The following is a 24,546-nucleotide window of genomic DNA, read 5'->3' as shown; positions in this document are numbered from 1 at the left end:
CAGTGTCAAGGCCAGTATGCTCAAGTATGCAGTGAAGAAGGTGGGACAAACAGAGCATTTGACTTCAAAGTTAGTCTTTATCTTCGGTCATTTCAGAATTTGAGGACATTTTGGCTTCAAATTTCTTGAAAAGTTAGCTGTGACTTTTTTTTTTTTTTTTTAAATTAATTTTCATCAATAATAGATAATAAACTATCAAAGGGGAAAGGAATAAAATTCTTATTTTTTTTCGGTATTTAAAATATTTGGCTAAATCACAGTACAGGCACCCTGATAGCCAACTGCCAGGCCGGCAAGCGCGAAGGTGAGGTTTCCCGTGTTGAGTCAAATTAAGCGGCAGGCTCTTGGATGGAGGTGCGCGCCTGGCATAGAGCCTGTCATCCACCTGAGCCACGTAATTTTCGGCTCGGGCTCGAGCCGACGGCTGGGGCTGGCCCTTTACAAGGGGTGGCCATGATTCTTGCTTCTTCAAGCTTTTCAGAAATACGTCATTGGTGTAGCCACTTGTCACTCAAACATGTCTGACCAACATTTTCTGCAACATTTATGTCAAAAGGATTCAATAAAACAAACGGTGTTCAAAACTTTTTTCACTTCCAAAAAAAAGGTAGTTCAGAACTTGTTCACTTTAATAATAAAAAAAATATACTTCAAAACATTTTTCACTTCAAAACTTTTTTTCACTTCAATCAAAAAATAATTTCAAACAAAAATAATATTTAGAAAAAAATATTTTTAGGGGAGGGCGATTTTATTTTTGCATATGATTTTTTTCTTTGATTGAAGCAACTTTTGGGGGGTGGGGGGGGTTGAATTATTTCGACACAAATGTTCTACCCATATCACAGCCCAAACACAAAAATGATTGCTTCAATCAAAGAAACATATTCAATGTAAAATTAGGTGTTCAAATGCAAATTTTTGAGCCTCAATTTTTTTTATTTTTTTTTTTGCATTCAAAAACTTTGTTTTCTATGATTGAAAAAAAATATATTTTTTTGAAGTGATTTTTCTTTTGAAAATACTTTTTTTGTTTGCTCGTCTGAAGCAACTGGAATTACTATGACATGGACAGCAATATTTGAGTGCCAAATTCGTTTTCTAAGTAAAATATGTTAGTTCAGTCATTTTAATTTTTTGACACCGTCACAATTTCTTAGGACCTTTAACTGTTTTATGTGAGTATCAATGTGGTCTTGGAGGAAGGTGGGACAAGATAAAGATGGCATTTTAGAGGGTACTCCAGACATATTTGTTATTAAAAAAAAATACTATTATTTACAGTTTATTTTCGTTGTAGACGTGGTCTCAGGACAAGTTAATTTACACACAAATTGCATGTTTTTTTGTACTTTGTATGTGAAAAATAACTGGTGGGTGAGACATAAAATGTCCTCCAATTTGGGAATGACCTTCATGTGGACAATTGACACCTCTGGCTTTTAATCTTCCATGAAAGTCACTTTCATTTACTAGCAGTGGTGTGATCATGTTTCAGTGCCACTGATGGCAATACATGCCCAATCCATTTTGACTGGGAGACCTGGCAGCGATTACTCGCAGAAAATGAGATGCCTTCCATAGGAGTCTTCCTCATTTTCATGTATGCCATTTTAATTAAATATACAGTATACTGTATGTCATATTGTCATGTGTTGACCAAATCATTGCCATATTTTATATCTTCGTGAGGGACAAAATTTGGCTTGTAGTTCTATTGAGATATAAGAGGTATTTAGTGAAACTTTAACATGATTAAAAAGGCCTTATCAACTTTTTGAAGGTCCCCTAAAAGAACAAAAAAGTGTTGCCAAACTACAGATTTGACATTGACACTTTCCTGGTAGCCGAGCCAACCAGGCTCCAAATCACATAATCGCATCCTCATTTATTCATCAATACGTAGACTTTGACAAACAACATTCTGCGCCCATAGACGGACCGCAAAGGCAAACGAAACACGTTGCTGTCGGAGCGTCCCAAGGCCGAGCGACGGGACGCGGTTATGAGGAGCGATGGCGGCCCCGTCAAAGATAATTGTGCCACTTTGGCTTTGTGGTGAATCACCGCCATGCATTTTGCATCGGGTGTGGGAAATGAATAGAGATGCGGGCCTGCTTACATTCTCATAGCTGAGTGAGCAGCAGATGAGCTATTTTGGCTGTGTGGATGAGACTAATTGCTGCAGATAGTGAACTGAATGTTAAGCAGCACAGGTGCTTAACAGCACTCTTGCGTTGGGGAACTGAAACACTCCATTCTATGATTTTGTAAAAATGTGACAGCAACCGTCACCATATCTCAATTTAAAACACATGACCAAGCACGACAGGCTCATCCCTTGTAGCAGGAAGTGTTCGCTGGAAAAGCGGCAGAAACAAGTCACACCATATGTTTTTGTGCGTAAACGTCGATCTGAATATTTGTCCGTCTGTGTATCTAAAAATCACAGAGCGTGCGAGTATAAACACCAAGTCTCGCAGACGCCTGCATTATGAATGCACTATTTACACAGATCTTCCCCGCCAGGCATGCTGTTTTGTTTTCAACTGTGGGGAGACAGTGCATAGAGGAGAGTGACGCAAGTCTTGGAGAGAGAAGAAGCCACAAAATCCATATTTTTCAGACCATCACTTGCACCGTCCAAAAAATTTAATAACAAAGAGGAGGAAAAAAATACCTGTAGGACTACGTTCACACTGCAACTCAAATCCGATTTCTTTGCCCATATGCGACACATATAATTCTTTTTCAAACAGTATTAACAGTCCAAATTAGATTTTTTTCATCCATAGGAATGTGACCCATACTTCACGAACAAGTATACTGTTCCACAAAACAGAAGCAAATTGGCAAAGGCAGATTGAAGGGGCAGAAAATACTTTTTTCTTCTTAGTACCACATGTGAAGCTATCAGGTTAAAAAAAGGTTGACCCCGGTAGCATAAAATCACAAAGTTGCCAAAAACGTGACACTAGAGCAGGGGTGAAAGTGGCTAGAATTTCTTGCCGAAACTATTTGACATGAAGATCGCCATGGAGCCAGAATTTTTATTTTATTTATTTATTTATTTTTTTGGTCAAACCTCCTAAAACCACTTAAATGCAGATAAAACTGATTTTGGCACAGTTATTCCTATAACACACATAAACAAAAAAACTGATCTTAAAAATAAAAACAGCAGTAACCCCAACCTCCATCTCCTAATTGTTGCCCCCACATTTCCTCACATCTGAATGAAAAACTTCAATTTTAACTACTTAAAAACATTGGATGTACATTTTTTTTTTTTTAAATAATAAAGATATAAGTAACATACAGTACGGGCCAAAAGTTTGGACACACTTCATTCAATGCAACAAAAATGAAGGTCCCAACCCCATTAATAAAGCAATAAATTCCAGTAATCAACCCTGAAAGGGCATACGTGTGAAGTCAAAAACCATTTTAGGCGACTTCCTCTTGAAGCTTATCAAGTGAATGGCAAGTGTGTACAAAAAGTAATCAGAGCAAAAGAAGGCTTCTTTGAAGATGCAAGAATATTATACATGTTTTTAGTTATTTCACCTGGTTTTGCTAGGTACATAGTTCCACACGTGTTCATTCATAGTTCTTTTACCTTCAGTGAGAATTTACAATGACACATGACGAGTCTAATTAAAGGATGAACAGAAGATAAAAAATAAGCCTCTTGAATTGTTTCCTTTCCCTTAAAGCAGGGGTCCCCAAACTATGGCCTGCCTCCACATTTGGTCCGTCCCCCTGAACAATACCAGAGGGCATTTTGATTTTTTTTTTTTTTTTTCTCTCAATAGTGTTATTTATTTCCTGGCCTTTTTCTGTGAAGAACCCTGAGAGGGTTATTTGTCTATTATCTATTTAATTAATAGTGTTATTGTATTATTATTTATTATTAATATATTATATTATGTCATTATTTTTATTTTATTTACTTTTGTTCCGTGAAGAATCCAGAAAGGGTTATTTGATTGGGGCTTTCTGAAAAACAATAATTTTTTACATTTAGGCACTCCTGCAATTGTCACACTTTTTCTATTACAAACTGACCCTGGCCCCTCATCAGAGAAGGGAAAAGTTATGTGGCCCTCACAGGAAAAAGTTTGGGGACCCCTGCCTTAAAGAGCTGATTAATTTTCTGTTGCATAGCCCTTTTTTATCGCATCGACTCAACAAGCTTTTTTCTTTATTTTTGCTGTTCCAGAAAACGTGCATTTGAACCAATCAGACCTAACTATATCTGTTGATCACATGTCAGCATTGTGGCGTAAAGAGTTAGAACTACACTTCCCAGCATGCAGTGAGATTACTCATTGAGTCACATGATGTTATGTTGAAGAAAGTTCAGTTTAGACTGCGCGGCTGGCGCGGGTGAAACCGAAATTGTTTATTAAAACCCGTGGGCGTTATTTTTTTTGTACTAAATTCTTGTGATTTTGTCCAAAGTATAGCTTTTCCTTTGAAGTGTTATAATTAGGTCATTTCTGAATAGCAGTATGGACAATGGACAATTGTCCAATAACATCAGTATTATTCTAATAGCAAAACTAACTATTATATATATATATATTCACACTCCAAACTCCAGTATGGCCAAGACCAAAGAGTTGTCGAAGGACAGCGGAGACAAAATTGTAGACCTGCACCAGGCTGGGAAGACTGAATCTGCAATAGGTAAGACGCTTGGTGTAAAGAAATCAACTGTGGGAGCAATTTTTAGAAAATGGAAGACATACAAGACCACTGATAATCTCCCTCGATTTGGGGCTCCATGCAAGATCTCACCCCGTGGCGTCAAAATGATAACAAGAATGGTGAGCAAAAATCCCAAAACCACATGGGGGACCTAGTGAATGACCTACAGAGAGCTGGGACCACAGTAACAAAGGCTACTATCAGTAACACAATGCGCCGCCAGGGACTCAAATCCTGCACTGCCAGACGTGTCCCCCTGCTGAAGCCAGTACAGGTCCAGGCCCGTCTGCGGTTCGCTAGAGAGCATTTGGATTATCCAGATGTGGACTGGGAGAATGTGTTATGGTCAGATGAAACCAAAATACAACTTGTTTGGAGGAGAAAGAATACTGAATTGCATCCGAAGAACACCATACCCACTGTGAAGCATGGGGGTGGAAACATCATGCTTTGGGGCTGTTTTTCTGCAAAGGGTCTAGGACGACTGATCTGTGTAAAGGAAAGAATGAATGGGGCCATGTATCGAGAGATTTTGAGTGAAAATCTCCTTCCATCAGCAAGGGCATTGAAGATGAGACGTGGCTGGGTCTTTCAGCATGACAATGATCCCAAACACACAGCCAGGGCAACAAAGGAGTGGCTTCGTAAGAAGCATTTCATGGTCCTGAAGTGGCCTAGCCAGTCTCCAGATCTCAACCCCATCGAAAATCTGTGGAGGGAGTTGAAAGTCCGTGTTGCCCAACGACAGCCCCAAAACATCACTGCTCTAGAGGAGATCTGCATGGAGGAATGGGCCAAAATACAAGCAACAGTGTGTGAAAAGCTTGTGAAGAGTTACAGAAAACGTTTGGTCTCCAACAAAGGGTACATAACAAAGTATTGAGATGAACTTTTGGTATTGACCAAATACTTATTTTCCAACATGATTGGCAAATTAATTCTTTAAAAATCAAACAATGTGACTTTCTGTTTTTTTTTCCCACATTCTGTCTCTCATTGTTGAGGTTTACCCATGTTGACAATTAGTAGGCCTCTCTAATATTTTCAAGTGGGAGAACTTGCACAATTATGGGTTGACTAAATACAGTACTTATTTGCCCCACTCTAAGTCACACCTAAGACTCAGACTTGCAGACACAGCCAAACTACGAACAAAATCTGATGTATGATCCGGAAAATACAGTTAGCCAAATGGAATAACGCAGACTACAGATTGGTGGCATGAAAAATAACTATTTGATCCTAACCTTTTCAGCAGTGAAAGAGAGAATGATGCAGTCGTTTCAAAAATATATCTGCAGCGTCACATTTGTGTGCCTATGAGTGTTGCCTGCTCCACACGTGGTTTAACACAGTTTCCCTCCATAATGATGTCCTCATGAGCAGCTTATGTAAGAGCCGTAGTCTCCTCTCTTCTCCCCTCCTCTGTAAACTCACTCACGTCCAAGTAAGACTGCAAGTAAACTGAATAATACATCTTCACTACACTACGGTCGCTGCTCTTCACACATCAGGTGAGCACACATCCTGTCAGACATGAACAGGTGAAATGGCATCTACTGTAAGTGTCTGCTGAGATTCTCAGGTGTAAGGCAGCCCATGAGGAGCATTGTTTTGCAGAGAGCACAGTAGCTTGGAAACAATTCGTATCTTACCTATCAGCAAGTGTGCAAAAGAAAGCAATTTCTACAATCACACAACTCTGTTGGGAGGAGGGGGTGATGATAAATGAGGGCTTCATTGAGGCTGAGTGAAAGTAGTTGCGGTTCTGAATGCAGTGCTAATGGATTTATTTAGCAAATACAGAGAGATTAAATAGGGTTTATCGGACATTTTTGAGGCCAGTGACTTGTACAGTCCCTTTCTAATAAATAACTGTTTTCCTGATTTGTAGAAAAAATATATTATTTTTGTATGAAAAAAAATCTGAAATAGTGCAATGAGAATGACAAAGGTATAATTTATGGCGGGGTTGTAATTGAATGAGTAATCTAAAAATAAAATAGAATTTTACAATAATAAAATAGTCACTGTCAAGAATATATAGACTGCTGGCAAAAAGTATTGGTACCCTTGCAATTCTGTCCGATAATGCTCAATTTCTGCCAGAAAATTGTTGCAATTTCAAATGCTTTGGTAGTAATATCTTCATTTAACGTGCTTGCGATGAAAAAACACACAACACAAAAAAATAGGCCGGACAAAAGTATTGGCATCCTTTGAAAAATCATGTGATGCTTCCCTAGTTTGTGTAATTAACAGCAACTGTTACTTACCCGTGGCACATAAGAGGTGGTGGCAATAACTAAATCACACTTGCAGCCAGTTAAAATGGATTAAAGTTGACTCAACTTCTGTCCTGTGTCCTTGTATGTGCCACATTGAGCATGGAGAAAAGAAAGAAGACCAAAGAACTGTCTGAAAACTTGCGAAGCAAAATTGTGAGGACGCATGGGCAATCTCAAGGCTACAAGTCCATCTCCATAGACCTGAATGTTCCTGTGTCTACCTTGCGCATTGTCATCAATCAGTGTAAAGCCCATGGCACTGTGGCTAACCTCCATAAATGTGGGCGGAAAAGAAAAAATGACGAGCGAGTTCAACGAAGGATTGTGCGGATGGTGGATAAAAACCTCGACGAACATCCAAACAAGTTCAAGCTGTCCTGCAGTCCGAGGGTACAACAGTGTTAACCCGCACTATCCATCGTGAAAAGAGACTCTATGGTAGGATACCCAGGAAGACCCCACACCCCAAAAAAAGCCAGGCTAGAGTTTGCCAAAACTTACCTAAGAAAGCCAAAAATGTTTTGGAAGAATGTTCTCCGGTCAGATGAGACAAAAGTTGAGCTTTTGCATCAACATAGAGTTTATAGGAAAAAAAACGAGGCCTTCAAAGAAAAGAACACGGTCCCCACATTCAAACATGATGGAGGTTCCATTATGTTGTGGGGTTGCTTTGCTAACTCTGGCATTGGACTGCTTGACCGTGTGCATGGCATTATGAAGTCTGAAGACTACCAACACATTTTGCAGCATAATGTAGGGCCCAGTGTGAAAAACTGGGTCTCCCTCAGAGGTCATGGGTCTTCCAGCAGGACAATGACCCAAAACACACTTCAAAAAGCAATTGAAAATGGTGTGAGAGAAAGCACTGGAGACTTCTAAAGTGGCCAGCAATGAGTCCAGACGAGAATGCCATAGAACACCTTTGGAGAGCTCTGAAAATGGCAGCTTGGAGAAGGCACCCTTCAAATCCTAGACACCTGGAGCAGTTGGCCAAAGAAGAATGGTCTAAAATTCCAGCAGAGCATTGTAGGAAACTCATTGATGGATACCAGAAGCGGTTGTTCGCAGTTATTTTGTCTAAAGGTCGTGCTACCCTGTATTAGGCTGAGGGTGTCAATACTTTTGTCCAGCCCATTTTTGGAAAGTTGTGTAAAATGCAAATGATTAATTTTTTTTTTTTTTTTCCACTTTTGCGTTTTTTTATTGCAAGCAAAATAAATGAAGAAATTACTACCTAAGCATTTGTAATTGCAATCATTTTCTGTGAGAAATTGAGCATTATTTGACAGAATTGCAGGGGAGCCAATACTTTTACCAGCAGTGTGTATGTGTATATATATATATATGTATTAGGACTGTCAAAATTAACGCGTTAACGGGCGGTAATTAATTTTTAAAATTAATCATGTTAAAATATTTAACGCAATTAACGCATGCACGGAGCGACCCACTCAAGCATTGCCGGGAACAGACTACAATGGCGCCGTTTCAAGTAGATTGAGAGCTAAAGGCAGAGAAAAGCAAGTGCAGTGGATGCAGGTGTTACCGGCACCCGCCAAGGGGGCCGCTGTTATTTTCAATGTGACCGGCATTGTCAGAGTGAGTAGTGAGGAAGAAAGTGGTCGAGCGAGAGAGGGAGCGAGAGAGTAGAGAAAGTGCAGGCCCGAGTGCTGCTGTTACCCACATGCTTTTGTTATGTTAATACAGTGCCTTGCAAAAGTATTCGGCCCCCTTGAATCTTGCAACCTTTCGCCATATTTCAGGCTTCAAACATAAAGATATAAAATTTTAATTTTTTGTCAAGAATCAACAACAAGTGGGACACGATCGTGAAGTGGAACAAAATTTATTGGATAATTTAAACTTTTTTAACAAATAAAAAACTGAAAAGTGGGGCGTGCAATATTATTCGGCCCCCTTGCGTTAATACTTTGTAGCGCCACCTTTTGCTCCAATTACAGCTGCAAGTCGCTTGGGGTATGTTTCTATCAGTTTTGCACATCGAGAGACTGACATTCTTGCCCATTCTTCCTTGCAAAACAGCTCGAGCTCAGTGAGGTTGGATGGAGAGTGTTTGTGAACAGCAGTCTTCAGCTCTTTCCACAGATTCTCGATTGGATTCAGGTCTGGACTTTGACTTGGCCATTCTAACACCTGGATACGTTTATTTTTGAACCATTTCATTGTAGATTTGGCTTTATGTTTTGGATCATTGTCCTGTTGGAAGATAAATCTCCGTCTCAGTCTCAGGTCTTGTGCAGATACCAACAGGTTTTCTTCCAGAATGTTCCTGTATTTGGCTGCATCCATCTTCCCGTCAATTTTAACCATCTTCCCTGTCCCTGCTGAAGAAAAGCAGGCCCAAACCATGATGCTGCCACCACCATGTTTGACAGTGGGGATGGTGTGTTCAGGGTGATGAGCTGTGTTGCTTTTACGCCAAACATATCGTTTTGCATTGTGGCCAAAAAGTTCGATTTTGGTTTCATCTGACCAGAGCACCTTCTTCCACATGTTTGGTGTGTCTCCCAGGTGGCTTGTGGCAAACTTTAAACGAGACTTTTTATGGATATCTTTGAGAAATGGCTTTCTTCTTGCCACTCTTCCATAAAGGCCAGATTTGTGCAGTGTACGACTGATTGTTGTCCTATGGACAGACTCTCCCACCTCAGCTGTAGATCTCTGCAGTTCATCCAGAGTGATCATGGGCCTCTTGGCTGCATCTCTGATCAGTTTTCTCCTTGTTTGAGAAGAAAGTTTGGAAGGACGGCCGGGTCTTGGTAGATTTGCAGTGGTCTGATGCTCCTTCCATTTCAATATGATGGCTTGCACAGTGCTCCTTGAGATGTTTAAAGCTTGGGAAATCTTTTTGTATCCAAATCCGGCTTTAAACTTCTCCACAACAGTATCTCGGACCTGCCTGGTGTGTTCCTTGGTTTTCATAATGCTCTCTGCACTTTAAACAGAACCCTGAGACTATCACAGAGCAGGCGCATTTATACGGAGACTTGATTACACACAGGTGGATTCTATTTATCATCATCGGTCATTTAGGACAACATTGGATCATTCAGAGATCCTCACTGAACTTCTGGAGTGAGTTTGCTGCACTGAAAGTAAAGGGGCCGGATAATATTGCACGCCCCACTTTTCAGTTTTTTATTTGTTAAAAAAGTTTAAATTATCCAATAAATGTTGTTCCACTTCACGATTGTGTCCCACTTGTTGTTGATTCTATCTTTATGTTTGAAGCCTGAAATGTGGCGAAAGGTTGCAAGATTCAAGGGGGCCGAATACTTTTGCAAGGCACTGTAGAAGTATTCACATAAAGCCATTTAACGCCTCTCGGTGTTTATATGTTCGCCGCCGTCTTCCTCAGAGGGTAATCGGACAAACTGAGCCATTTGACGACAATGAGTCAACATGATTCGCTGGTCCAATGATGTTCATAGCTCTATCAATTTCCTTGCAGGATGAATTGGTCACGCAGACATTTACTGGAGCCTCGAAATGTAATGGATAGCGAGGTAGCATTTCTTCCACAATTGTTTAATTATTGTGGTAAGTAACATATGGAAGAATAGCTAGAGATGATCTTTTACTTGACATCATGTTTTGTACTGAACGCAGAGAAGACATATCCTTTGCAGCAACCACTGTGACTCATGGTGGCTCAAATTCCCATCATGCATTTGGGCAGTTAAGAACATTTAAATCACTACAGTATCATTTAGTGAAAACACAACAAAAATAATATTCCTATCTCTCAAAAATAAAATAATGTTCACAAAAAGAAAAGCGCTCAATGCAAAGAGATCTGGCATTCCCAATCAAAATAGCTATGCAAAATAATAGGCTATTCAAACATTAAGTTAGCTAAAAAAAATACACTAGATGGCAATATTTAGTCACAATATACAAACTATCAAAATTACTATAACTTGTACTCACATTTATCTTTTATGAATTAAAAGTCTTTCTATCCGTGGATCCCTTCCACATAAAGAATGTTAATGTTAATGCCGTCTTGTGGATTTATTGTTATAATAAACAAACACAGTACTTATGTACAGTATGTTGAATGTATTTATCCGTCTTATCTTTCCATTCCAACAATAATTTACAAAAAAATACGGCATATTTTAGAGATGGTTTGAATTGCGATTAATTGCGATTAATTACGATTAATTAATTTTTAAACTGTAATTAACTTGATTAAAACTTTTAATCGTTTGACAGCCCTAACTTGATTAAAACTTTTAATCGTTTAACAGCCCTAATATATATAATATTAAAACAAGAAAGAAAAAAATACTGTAGTACATTTCAAAAACACACTTCCTTAAAACTAGTTAAATTCCCATTTCTTAAGTGTACTGCAAATTTACTAGAAATACGTGAAATTATCTGCCAGTGCTTCAAGTAAATTTTAATCCATTAGATTTCTTGAAATAGGAAAAATAGCTGACAATATTCTTAACAAATTTATTTTGAGCAATAAATTACTAAATTTAATCTTAAAGAAAGCTTGTTTGTCAGAAATGTGCTTAATTCAACAATCGATATTGTTCAAAACATTATTTGATTTTTTTTTCTTGAATTAGGTGAAAAATTACCAACTTTTAGATGTATTGGTTTTAATAAGAACAAATAGTAATATTTAGATATTTACTTAAAGTAAGTGGAATAATCTGACATTTTAATCTGTTAACTCAAAACAAGATGGACACAATTCTTTGATTAGATTTAGGAAAAATAATTTGATCAAGACGTTATAAATTTGCAGTGTATAAAAAAATGTAATTCAACTGTTGACTGATTTTTGGTAATCCCACTTTCATATTTTGCAAATACATGCTAGACATTTGCAATTTGTGCAAACTGTAGACAACTGTATTAAATCATTTGCAAAGTATGCTAAGACATTTGCAATCTGTTATAATCGGTTGTGGTTTGTTGTGTGTAGGGCTGCAGCTATCTTTTAGTAGTCGATTAATCGATGAACTACGGTAGTTTGTCGAATAATCGAGTAATCGGATAAGTAATATGAAAAATTAAAATACCTGAGCTGAGCCTCAAACGGTATAAAAAAAACCAATTAAATAAGGATCTCTGTACAACAAAAGAACAATTGGCTAACTTACATAGCAAAAGTCCGCTATCTTAAATGCTATAAAACGTTAACTTTTTTTTTCTTCTCTCAATTCTCCTAACAAATGGTTCAGACACATATTCCCACAAAAAACGGCTAAATATACCCATGAACTAAATTACGAATGCATTAAAAAAAAACATTAGCGCAAAAAAAAACGTAGCTCATGTTGGTCTTAACAAGGAGCAGCTGGATTCAGCCATGTGAAATGAGGCAGACTAGAGGGCAGTGTATCCACTCAAATCAATAAAACTGATTGCAAACACTTTCAATATAAACCAAGACAAGGCCACAATAATTAAACGAATACTGAAGCAGCAAAATTTAATTCAAATCATTTTTTCCTAATCGAATACTCGAGTTCATCGATTAATCGTTGCAGCACTAGTTGTGTGTTTAAAATCATTTAAGAATTAATGCAGGGATTATCATCAAACTTGAAAGATATGTTTGTAACATGAATCAGAAGAGGTAAATAAATCATGGGGTAGTTAGGTCAAAAGTTAAAGACCAGAGGCTAGAGAAGGAATTTTGTGATAAGTTGACAATTCACCATGCAACACATATTTTGCTCCCTGGCTCTCAGTTGTGTTTCCTAGTTTCTTTCATTGTACTAACATATAAAAAACACTTTTGTTTCCCAAAAAGTTTGGGTTTGTGGTCACGACTTTGAAATTCTATTTTCCACTTTTCTTTACTGCTGTACTTTCTAATGCTTTTACACACACAAACGCACCCCCCACACGCACATTACATATATATGCGAGTATGTGTGTTTGCCTTCTTATTTTATAGACTAAGTTTGACCTGAAATAGGAAGAAATGACATTTAACAAATATTTTCTGCATAACTAGGATGTAAAATCGGAAATTTTGAATACAGCCTCTAATTTCAGCTAAACCAAACTTTTACCTCTTTAGACACACTTATTCAGTTAGTTTGGACCCAAGCAACTAACGACTAATTTTCTCCCGATTACTCAGCCAAATATTTTTACGATTAATTGACTAATCTATTTTTTTTTTACCAATTTAGCCATTTTTCTTTTTTTTTTTACGCTTATCAATTTACAAAACCATTTTGGAGCACAACATCCTGTCGACGAATGTACGTCATCGATGACGTCGACTAGTTGGGACATCTCTACAAGCAACACAAATAAAATGATTACCAGCCAGGAAAAAGTTGTATTTTTTCTGTAACATGGTGCTAATGGATTAGCCTATTTAACTCAAATTTGCAGGGGCAGATTATTTGACGAGAAAAGAAAGGATCAAAGGTTACAAAGGTCTGAAATATTGTGATGCTTTCAATTTAGCTCCTTTGGCGGAAGTATGCTTTCTCAGGGTCCCTCTCTAGTAAAACATTAATATACAGTGTGTGCCCCAGAAAGGTTCAACTTCTAAGTTAGGGGCCACTCAAAAAAACGAGATCAAGAGTTATTTAGTTGTTATGACGCAGTTATTTAGTCACACTTTTGTCTTTCCTCTGAGGGTAAAACAAGCTGACAATCTGACTAAAGTTAATTTGACACCTGTGCTCTAAAATGTCATCTTAATGCAGATGAAACCCTAAAGAAAGTTTTTACCCCTGTTTGAAGGTGAAAATGATGTTGTCTAAACAGCCCTGAATTCACCCTGCAAGTTCTCTGCAAGTAAGCACAGGCTCAACATTCAGTCACACATATTTGTATATGTACTAGAAAGGGACAGCAGTTTCTCTCGAAAAAATGGGGCAGGAATAAAAGAGTCTCTGGGCTTGGAGGGAGCTATCAGTTCACACAGAATATGAGAGAAAGAGAGATTGGTGGTGGTGGGGGGGGGGGTTGGGGAGTAGACGGATATGGGCAGTAGAAGCATGAGCAAATCAAAACAAGGAGGGGGTGCGAACAAACCTTCGGGCTCAGCGTTCTCTTTGTGGACGGCTTGCTTCAGCGGGCAGCAGAAGATTTCGTGACACTTAGCACGAAAGGGGGATCCTTTACTCCTTATATCCGCAGAGTGGATGGAGTCCTGCCGTAACATAATGTACTCCTGGGTACCTGGGGCAGCATCATCCTGGACTGCGGTGGTGCCATAACAGAATGAACTGGGGTTAGAAAACTCAACAAAACAAAACAAAAAAACAACAACAACAACAACAACGTAAAATGCTTGAAAATCAACACACAGGCAAAGAAAGAACCAACAAATGTAGTTTCAAAGAGGAAAAAAAAACAAAGAATGACAGTTTATATTTGAAAATTGGGGTTTAATTACATTTCATTTTAGAAGTGGATGTTTTCTCTGTTTGACATGGGAGCGTATTGCTGCCACAAGCAAAAGATCACTTACGTAACTCATAACATGAAGAATTCCTGATTTAAAAGTGCTAAACGTCTAGTCTTAATGTGATGAATTTTACTCAATACATGTCACAAAACAATCTGATGATTTTTTTGTTGTTGTAAATTTCATACTTTTCATACTTTCAACATTTTAACGTGACGAATATCACATTTTAACCTGAATTTCATGGGTGAAACATATGGAAGGTGTAGTTCATATTTTCAGTTCCGCATGTAAGGGCACTTTCACATTAGACCAAGATGACTAGGTCTGGTTGGAGAGCGACTTCGCAACACTTCAAAATAACTTGTTGAAACGGTTCAGCATTCCGACTGCGCCAATCGAACTTTCTGAGTAGCATCACGTGGGCATAAAGGTGCACTCATTGGTTGGAGAAACGTAGAAGAGGAAATACCTCTTTCCTCCATCCAGCTCCAACCTCTGACGCTGCACATAATGTAGCATAAGCACACCCTGCTCCGCTTACTTACAGAAGTGAGGTAGGGTGTGCTCAGAGTTGACAAAGACCCACAACTTTTGAGCAGACCAGAGTTCGTTTGATCTGTACTACAGTTCGGATGCGTGTTCACATTTACAAAACGAAGCTGACTATCTGAGAAAAAGAACTCCATTCAGTTTAAAAAGGACCAAACAGTCCTAGTGTGAAAGCGCCATAAGTCTGCTTCTTTGTCTGTTTGTACTGATGATAAGAATGAATGAAGTTTCCAAACTGGCAAGATGTTTTTAAGATGGAAAAAGTGATTATATTTTGGGGTAATAAGGTCCAAACAAGGTCACCGAAGTCAGAAAAGGAATTTCGCAAAAAGTAACGGATTAGCCTATTTAACTCAAATTTGTTGGGTAAGTGATATGATGATTAGCATAATTATGTAATTTATATTTTGATAATTGATTTAAAAAATAATGTATGATGAGTGGCTCTGTTTCATAGGGAGTGCCCATGTTACCAAATACAGTGATGAGGCAGCGAGTGCACCTCTATTTAACATGATAAAACGTGAGCGTAATAAATTCACTGTTTTAATAATAAAAATTGTCACTTTAAATTGTGACAAAGTTACACATCAGGGTGTGACATTGTTACATTATAATGTCAGAAGTTTCATGTTATAGATTGATGAATTATATGTTTTAACATGCTTTGTCTGTTTGACTTGCACATTTGGTAAAAGAAAATAAAACAATTTTTGTGGTTCAAGTAAGGTGGTACAATGTGAAAATGGTCATGTTTTAACGCGATAAATTATCATGTTTCAATGAGAAATTTTAATTGCATTATGTGATACTAGACTTTTTTTCTGCTGTGGCAGCAATATACTTCCATAGCTGGCAAAATAATACATGAAAAAAATGGGGCTGGAATCCATTATGGTTTTTTTTTTTGTTTTTTTTTTTTTTTTTGTTTTTTTGTTTTTTTTTTAAGAACATTTCACATTGTAAAAAAATATTGGAATTTAAAGGGTAAGAAATAAAAATAAATCAAGGTTTTACACTAACTCAATGGCAGCCATTGATGAAGGTAAACAGTTAATCCATTTTAACCCAGCTAAATCGAATTGGACGTCTATTACCGTCAATGGTCACTAATGGGTTAATGACAATAACTGATATTAGAAACTAACTCATATTAAGTACCAGGACTTGGCCATCAATAAGCTGAAAAGGTTCTAAAATCGTACTATCCTTTAAAATGAACCACACATAGGACACAAACAGCGGAATAGCTCACTGTTGCATTTCCATATTATGGCAGGCATTGAAAAACGGGCTTCAGCAACAGTTGCAACAAGCTGCAAGGCAAGCGTGCAGTCTGCAAGGTCACATCATTTGTTAGTAAGTAGTTCGTATACCCTCGTCGACTTCCACATACGCCCCATTTGCAAGCAGGCAAGCAGGTATCGAGGCATGCATGGGACCCACAGGTCACGCCAGGCGTCATGCGCACCCCCATTGATGCTGCTAAGCACTTATTCTTTATGCACACATGTGAACATATGTGTCTAATCCTCTTCTGGGATGCTGTGAAAAGCCCTGCATGTACGTGTATCTGTGTGCGTGTTGCATCTGTCCTCATGTGGGCACAGACCGAGCTTGGCGCCAATCACTGACCCACTTTCTCGCTGTTGATGGATTAGCATCTAACTAAATCAGGACAAAAATGTGGTATTTTTTCCCATAATGGACTTAAGTGTGCCTCACTCTGAATAAAAATGACAGAGGAACCAAAGAATCACCAAAACCAATAAAAATGTGTAATCTTCCTCACCATTTACAGTATGTGTGAACAATACGTTTTCATACTTAAGAACACTTTCCTCAAAATATGAGGTGCATTAAGATGCAGGTGACCCACTTTACAGGTGTTTGGAGATCTGAGCAGTCGTATGGCTGATTTAAAAAAAAATTTTTTTTTTGGATTTGTGAATAAAAGTTACAAACATACAGGCATTGTATGGGGGCAGTGAATTCAACTAATTTCACAAGAAACAGCAATTACTGTACACATTGTGATAAAAAAAATAATACAAATAGTTATACATCAATATTTTTGTGGACAAAAAATATTACTTACAGACATAATTTGTTTATGCTCTGCGAAGGAATACCATTACTTCTCGTTATTATAGTATGTTGCTCCATTGTAGCAAATGTGCAAACCTTAGTGAACAGCACAATATCCATTGAAATGAAATAAAATATGCGGTGACAAATGTTTTAATTCATTCATTTAGCATATTTATTTGTAATAGTAAAGAAGACTAGATCTTAAAGTTTTATGTCACTAATTTCAACTAGGAAACATGATTTGAGACTTTGAGGTTCTGATTTAGGAGCATGGTGAGCAAATTTAACTGCCCCATAATTAAATTTAACTGCTTCTCGGCCGTATACAAACCAAAGAATAACTGGGTTCAAATCATCACATGACAAGCGTGGAAAAAAAGCAACGCTCTATTAGGAGCAACTCAGGCACCAAATTGACTTTGGTGTGGGTGTCATTAATAACGACGTCAAAAATGACTGACAGCTAATTTTAAGAAAGAAAAATGAAAATAAACGGTCCCTCATACAATCACAAGTTGTCCACATCTTGACAAGTCCCCACTTTAGGAGTTATTTGATGCTCGACATCAGTATTTTGTGTGCATGTACCGCATAAAGAGCCAGTAACAAAGACATATAATCAGGTTACATTACATCATCATAACATACTAGTATATGGCGGAAAACACAGACAAGACTGAAAAAGTAGTTTCTGCTCTTGTACTCCTATTGAAAAGAAACTGCTGTATTTTAAGCCAAAACAACTGTTGTGTTTGACAGAACAATATGTCTATATGCTGCCATAGCAGATTCATGGCACATTAAGCCCCTGAACTATTTTTAATTTGTCTGTTTTACCCTGAAAACCCACGTTTACAGATGACGCGCAACCGCTTTTGTTTTAACCCAGCCATAAAACGAAGGTAATTAATTATATTTATTATTTAAAATGTCTGTCATTTTTAGCTTAGAATCATTATTTGATGTCTAATATTTCATTTAAACAACAACAACAAAAAAAACTTTTAAAACTTATTCACTCGCATATTTTAAACTTTTAAACAAATGACGTTAGAATGAAAAAAATGTCTATCTCATAACTATCGCTTAATTGTATTTTTTTTGGTTACTGTCATATTTTCTCCGATATGTTAGATGATAAGTAATTGATCCAAACAAAGAAAAATAGAAAAAAAAAACATTCAAAGGGGTAAATATATGAAAAAGAAAATCTCGACCACTCCTTAATGTCTGCGATTTCTGCATCGCGACCCTTGTTATATGGCCATGTTTCCCCCATAAAATCCCCAAAAATCCAGCTGTGTGCATTCACAACTGTGTCTTACACTCAGTGATATATGCTACATGGAGTGTTTGGATCGAAACAAGGTAAGTACGCGATAATATCTCGTTAAAGTCATGGTGTCTTTAGTTCTGCTCTCGTGTGCTCTCGCCTCCAGATAGGGTTTTGCTGTGTAAAAAACTTTTTTTTTTTCAAAATGCCCTCCTGTTCAAAAATTTTCTTCCTCCAGAAAATGGAGATTTTAAGCTTTCCAATGAGCTATCACACATGCATATCGGACAATTTTGAAATTTGGCCAAATTGGGGATCTCAGAGCGGAACTTCAAGTCACATGAGTGTTTTCCGCTATATGCAGTAGGCCTGAACAATACTGGAAAACTATCGATACAGTATATGCAATCTATTGCGATATTATATTGCGATATTAAAACTACAAGAATTTTCACTAGAAAACTTGAATGGTTCTTTCTCTGCTTGTCTTTAATAAATGCTTCATTGAGTGAGTCCACTCAAATTTACTCATGCTTTGCTGCTCATGCTCACGAGAACAACCTCTCACTTACACAATTAATGAGCTGGCACAGCACACTTCAGACTGTGCCGCAAGTTTAACGACGATTAACATATTTGTGCCTTTGATTGTAGAGCTACCGAGGCTTAGCAAAGCTACTAATCTGTCAATCATCGTTAACGTTAAGTATCAAATGCCAGCTGCACTAGTGAAAAAACATTTTGGTCGCACTGCTTAGCAGGAGGGAGAGTGAGAGGCTGTGGCACTGTACTAGCACGTAGAAGAAAAATATGAATATATATTTTTAAAATTATAAACCTGATCCTTTTCACCTGATTCCAAGTTTTCATGTAAAAAAAACCCAAAAAAACAATTGAATATCCTGCTATAGTGATGTTCAAATGATATATTGTGCAAGGGTAATATACAGTGACATTTCTGCACCAGCAGAAGGTCAAGAGAAGCCCCCAGACTGTGTTGAAAATCCACAACTACTAGAATTTTAATGTGGGCTGAGGATGACTGAGAGAATGTTGTAGTTTCCCTTTATTGATTTGAACCCATTCTGCTGTAACCGAGACCCAAGAAGTGCGTTGGGGACGTGTGGCTGTCCATCAAGGTGAACTAAACCTCACGGTTAAAATCACATCTGGAAGCAAGCAACACCTAACGAAATCTCAAAACAGCTCAGTGGAGTGAGGTCGTCTAGCTCATATTCAGAATAACACTCACAAGTGAAAGTGTTGGTTTAAGCCAGGGGTCGTCAATCTTTATCACTCAATGTTTTAGTTTCAGCTTCACCTAGGTAAATTATTAACTTTGCCGAAAAACGAGGAGTTGCCAGTGTTCACATCCTCCTTCCAATGCACTTGAACCCATCCTCAAAATGACCAAAAACTGGTCGAATACGTTCACTTGGTATAGACTCGTCTTGATATAGTCTTGATATAGGTGGCGTATGAAAAAAGGTCTCGCTATTTGATTAATCCTTTGCAGTACTTTCCTTTCATGTAAAAAATAACAGACACAGAAAAGGGAGTTTTGATGTGAAAATAGCAACTTTTGTTCCTAAATATATATCGACATATATCCTTTTTTGGACTCCTCTTCTAAGATGACATCAACAGCAGACTGTAAGATTGCCTTTATTTTTGGTGTATTTGTCAAACATTTAGCTCAAAACAGCCTTTCGCGTGTTAGATGTTTCTAAAACGTGTCTTCTGTCACCATTGTTCAGTTGCTGTCATCATATGTTCTCCGCTTCTTCAATCTTTGAAGGTTTAGCCCTTAAATAGAAGATTAATACTCTGGCCCCTCTCGCAATCCATAATGTCACAATTCAGTGGCAATCAACGTCCACATGAAGGGAACTGCTGCAGCTGAGTGAAACAGTAGAACAAATATTGATGGACAATTGAACATACTGTTAATTATCTGGAAAATGTGTTTTTTAAGTGGACAGAAATCCAGAGTTTGAAATGTTATCTCAAATTTTGCCAAATGAACCTGCATATACGTAAGCAGTGCGGTATTTAAAAGTGTGTTCCAGACATATGCCGATTACATGTTTCCGTGGTATGAAAAACATCAAGGTTTCAAAACCGCAAAAATATTTCGTCATACCATCCAAAAGGTATTAGCTATTTTTAATGTCCCAAAAATGCAAGGAGAAATCCCTTGCTTGCAGCTGCAAGGCTCCACTTCCCCACTAGTTGTTGCTCAGTGTCAGTGAGTCAGCTGTGCAACATGATGGCTGGAGAACGCAAACTCCTGATATTTTTTCCCCCATCGAATAAAAACGAAATCGCTGGTATGGGCATACTTCAGCTACAGAAAAGTTACAGACGAGCACGGCTTAGAGGAGGAGGGCCAACCAACATGTTTGTGGAGGGTGGCTGCCGGGGAGGCAATAGCTCCAATATGATTTCACGTTTATACAAAATTAGGTTAGTAAGCTAAGTAAACAGTGTCATGAATGTTTCCCCACTAGTTACGAGACTTAACTCTAGTATGTTTTGTGTGTCTAGCAGTGGTAAAACGTGTTTTTTTTTCTTCTCTGGCAACTGTCTGCTTTGAGAAATAGGGTGTGTTTATAATGTAAACATGATACAAGTTATACACGTGCTTTTTATGGAAAATAACTCAATTATTTCTGTTCTGAGGGTAATAATGTTGAGCTGTGGCTGTGGGTATAGACCCCACTCACCAATGTCATACAATGGCGTGTCGCTGTATTGTGCCGCCATATTGTCCGTCATTGTGTGTCCGTATTCTCAATGGTCTCAATTTATCGTGCAATTTATAGTGTAATTCATGGAAGCCCCGGTGCTTTCAGACGCTGTAAACTCATTGGATGTGTTGCATAAAAGGCGTTATGTGGAAAAGCTTCGGTCGATCCATTCGCCAGATCCATATTTGATGCCTAAATCGATATTTTTCGACCTGCTGTCTTTGCCGTCTCTGCCTGACATCTGCTACCCTGATATCTACAACTATCTTGTCCACAGAAACTCAGCCTATTCTCACGAAACTTTGAAACATTTTAGAACGGCACTCTAAGCAACATTACCCCGTGTGACCCTTTACTTCCAATTTTCTAAAATGGCGACAATCAATAAAAAAAAAAAGTTGACTGCGATGGCCAACGCTTCAAGGATAGGTGGATATTGGACTATTTCTTCAATAAAATACGCAACAGCTGTGTCTGCCTCATTTGCAAAGAGACAGTCGCTGTTTTCAAAGAGTTCGATGTGATGCGATATTACCAAACAAGACACGCTGACATGTAGAACATTACAGGGAAGATACGCAGCGAGAAATGAAAGCAACTTGAAGCTAGTTTAATTTCACAGCAGCAGTATTTCGCAAGAGCCCGAGTGTCGAAAGAGAACGCCACAAATGCGAGATTGTTGAAATTATGAATTAAAAAAAAAATAATAAAGCAAATGTGACACACAGAAGGGCTTGCTAAAATTTGTTTAAATATATTGTTCTACGTAAATCAGCCAAGGTAGCCCCCAAATTTTTACCACACCAAATCTGACCCCATTTGGCACGGAGGCGTGGTTGTGATGTCATGTGAGTGGGGTCTATAGGCTCAGCTAAAGGACTGCATTCATTTTAATTTTATTTAGAAAATGTTTTTTTTTTTTTTTTTTTTTAAATTTAATTTTAACTTAACATTATACTTTACTTATGTTCCAATTTGCTAAAATGTTTTGAAAAATATAAATAAAATCCTAGTAAATAAAAGTTCTGTTGTTCCTGTTTTTTTTTTTTTTTTTTTTTTTGTTATAACCCAGATATCTCAAAGTAACACGTTTTAGAGTTGCAATTACAATACAGTGATACCGTGACATTTTGGCTTACGGTTATCATACCGTCAGAATATCATACCAGCACATGCCTAGACTGTGTTCAATTGTATTTTAACTTGTTATCAGGGAAGGCTAAAACTGATAGCACAATGTGACGACAGCTTTAAAAGAGAAACTGTGCAGTAGTAATGCACAAGTCGAACTAATCTGGCTGCTCAGTACAATATGTCTAAGTTGACAATAATGATAAATTAAGAAGAATGAAACACTTGTACAGTTAAGTTAATAAAAAAGTTTTATGGTGGTGAGCAAATTGGAGGTCAGCCAAAATCTTCTGCCTCAACAGTATTTCATTATTACTGTATGCTTGTATCACCCATTTAGTTTTCTCCCCGGGGGTTTGGGGACTAGAGTCTAGCTCAGCTGACTGGGCAAAGGACACATATGGGCAAATATTCAAACTTACATTCAGCTCGAATGGAAAATTTTGTCCTCTAAACAAAGCCCGTAATACTGCGAGCAATCACCCAGTGTCCAATTTCACCCAGTGACTTCAAAAATGTATATTTAAATACCACAAAAGATTAAAACTCATTGTAGTTTCTCCACTTAACATAGAAAACAGATTGAGGAGTCTTCTATTAACCAAGCATGAATTTTGGAACGTGGAAAGAAGCCAGAATACGTGAAGAAACAAATTATACAGAAGAAAAATGGGAATTTACTCCAATTATTGATCTCTGGTGTGTCAAAAAGATGTTATTGTTTTATTGTACTTATTCAATGAGACATCTTGATGAAAAAAGTGCAAAGTAGTTCAAAACGTGTTTTCCTTTGACGGACCAGATCTGGTAGGACGACACTATATTTTCAAGTGTGTAATGGTGCATTGAGCATTGAATAAGCAGTGTGGAATAGAATACGCCACCTCCCTGTATATTAATGAAATGTTCGGATTCTTCTTGTAGATTCTTATTGAAGCGTTCATATGGGGAATTTTCATTGAGTTTCATTCTTATCGGACAGCAAGACACTATGTAAACCTGGCCAGTGAGGCAAATGTACCATCTGAGTTACCTTTCCACCTACTCACTTTCTGAACTGCTCATTCTTTTAAGTCTATTGAAGAGTTCAGCTCAACTGAAGCCTAATTTATTATTTTATTATTCTTAATTCTCAGAGAACATGTGATGGGGTGGAATCGGAGGACAAACAAGGGATCGACAGCATCACCCAGCTTTTACAAGCTCCTTCATCTTTGCCATAGCCTTGATGAAGAACACATATTGCGATTGAAAGGCTGCGTGATAGATGACCAAGCCGGCAATCTCACTCTATCACATCCAGCACTCTGGAGTGAGCTGTCACCGAGGTTCATTATGGTTCATGATCTACATGCACCTGTGTGGCCACTCTGGACCTTCAGAAAGCTGCAATAGATGTCCTTGCACCTCTGACAGGAATAAATCGCTCTATAACGGTCAGGTGAGTCCAAATAGAAGAAGCAGGGTTGAGTTGTATCTCACCTGGGTTACTTGCTCATTTACTCAAACCTCCCCCTTTGACAGAGAAGGCATCCGCCAGTTTTATTTATGGATGTAGGAGCTCTGATGTGACAGGTGCAGGCAATATTTACTACATGGAGTATAAAGTAGGTAATATGCAATAACCATCCTTGCGCCTCCTTGTCTAAGCAAGCTTGATTGTGTGTTGACAAGCTGTTACATAACAAGGCATCGTGAGTTCAAAGCTCCCGTTCACAATACCTATCTTATCTTCAAGTGGAGTTCAAGGACATGTCTTATCAAAAGGAGTCGGAATGCGTTATAATTTATGATACTCAATCTGCTCAATTTACTTAAGTCATGGCTTATAAGCAGCGGGAACGTATGCGTCAAGTGCTTGACGAATAGCCGGTAGTACTCGTGGAAATAGAATCGCAACTATGCCCGTCTGTGTGTTGCTTGTGTGGTTTAGCCTAAGAAGAATCGAGTATCGCTGGATCATTTTGGTGTATTGTGGCTCATCATGGGAAAGTTTACAGAATTCTGATTGTGTATGACCTTGTAGAAAAGAAGGGGAAAGTTTCTTTTGAAGACCTCATCTTGTTGCCTTTTCTGAAGACAATACACAAGCAAGCCCACAAACAGTTTGCTGAAGGCATTTCAACAAAGCACATGGATTACTGGAACCAGGTCTTATGGTCTGATGGGACGGGCAGTGCGTCATATGGTCTGAGCACCAACAGGCTGACCCCCCACCTTTTGTATCTCTGCAGCAATGCTGACAGCACTCCTGTAACTAGACACATGACATTTTGGAGGGAAAATGACAAGCAGTACTCAATTTGGACATGGGTTGTACGTAGT

The 24,546-nt window shown here is 38.1% G+C and overlaps 1 protein-coding gene across 3 annotated transcripts in view; it reads right to left on the bottom strand.

Moving 5' to 3' along the window:
• Positions 1-24,546, bottom strand: part of fgf13a (fibroblast growth factor 13a) — a 198,175-nt gene that overhangs the window by 87,493 nt on the left and 86,136 nt on the right. For 2 of the 3 annotated variants that reach the window (XM_057851042.1, XM_057851044.1), the window contains one exon: positions 14,049-14,216. The exons of the other annotated variant lie outside the window; for it this stretch is intronic. In XM_057851042.1, the coding sequence (XP_057707025.1) occupies positions 14,049-14,216 (168 nt within the window). The remainder of the gene's footprint in view (positions 1-14,048; positions 14,217-24,546) is intronic. 3 annotated transcript variants of the gene reach the window in all.

The sequence above is a fragment of the Corythoichthys intestinalis genome, chromosome 11 (assembly GCF_030265065.1).
Source record: "Corythoichthys intestinalis isolate RoL2023-P3 chromosome 11, ASM3026506v1, whole genome shotgun sequence".
Classification (NCBI taxonomy): Eukaryota; Metazoa; Chordata; class Actinopteri; order Syngnathiformes; family Syngnathidae; genus Corythoichthys; species Corythoichthys intestinalis.
The sequence above is the reverse complement of the archived record's forward strand: the minus strand, read 5'-3'. Positions and strand labels throughout refer to the sequence as shown.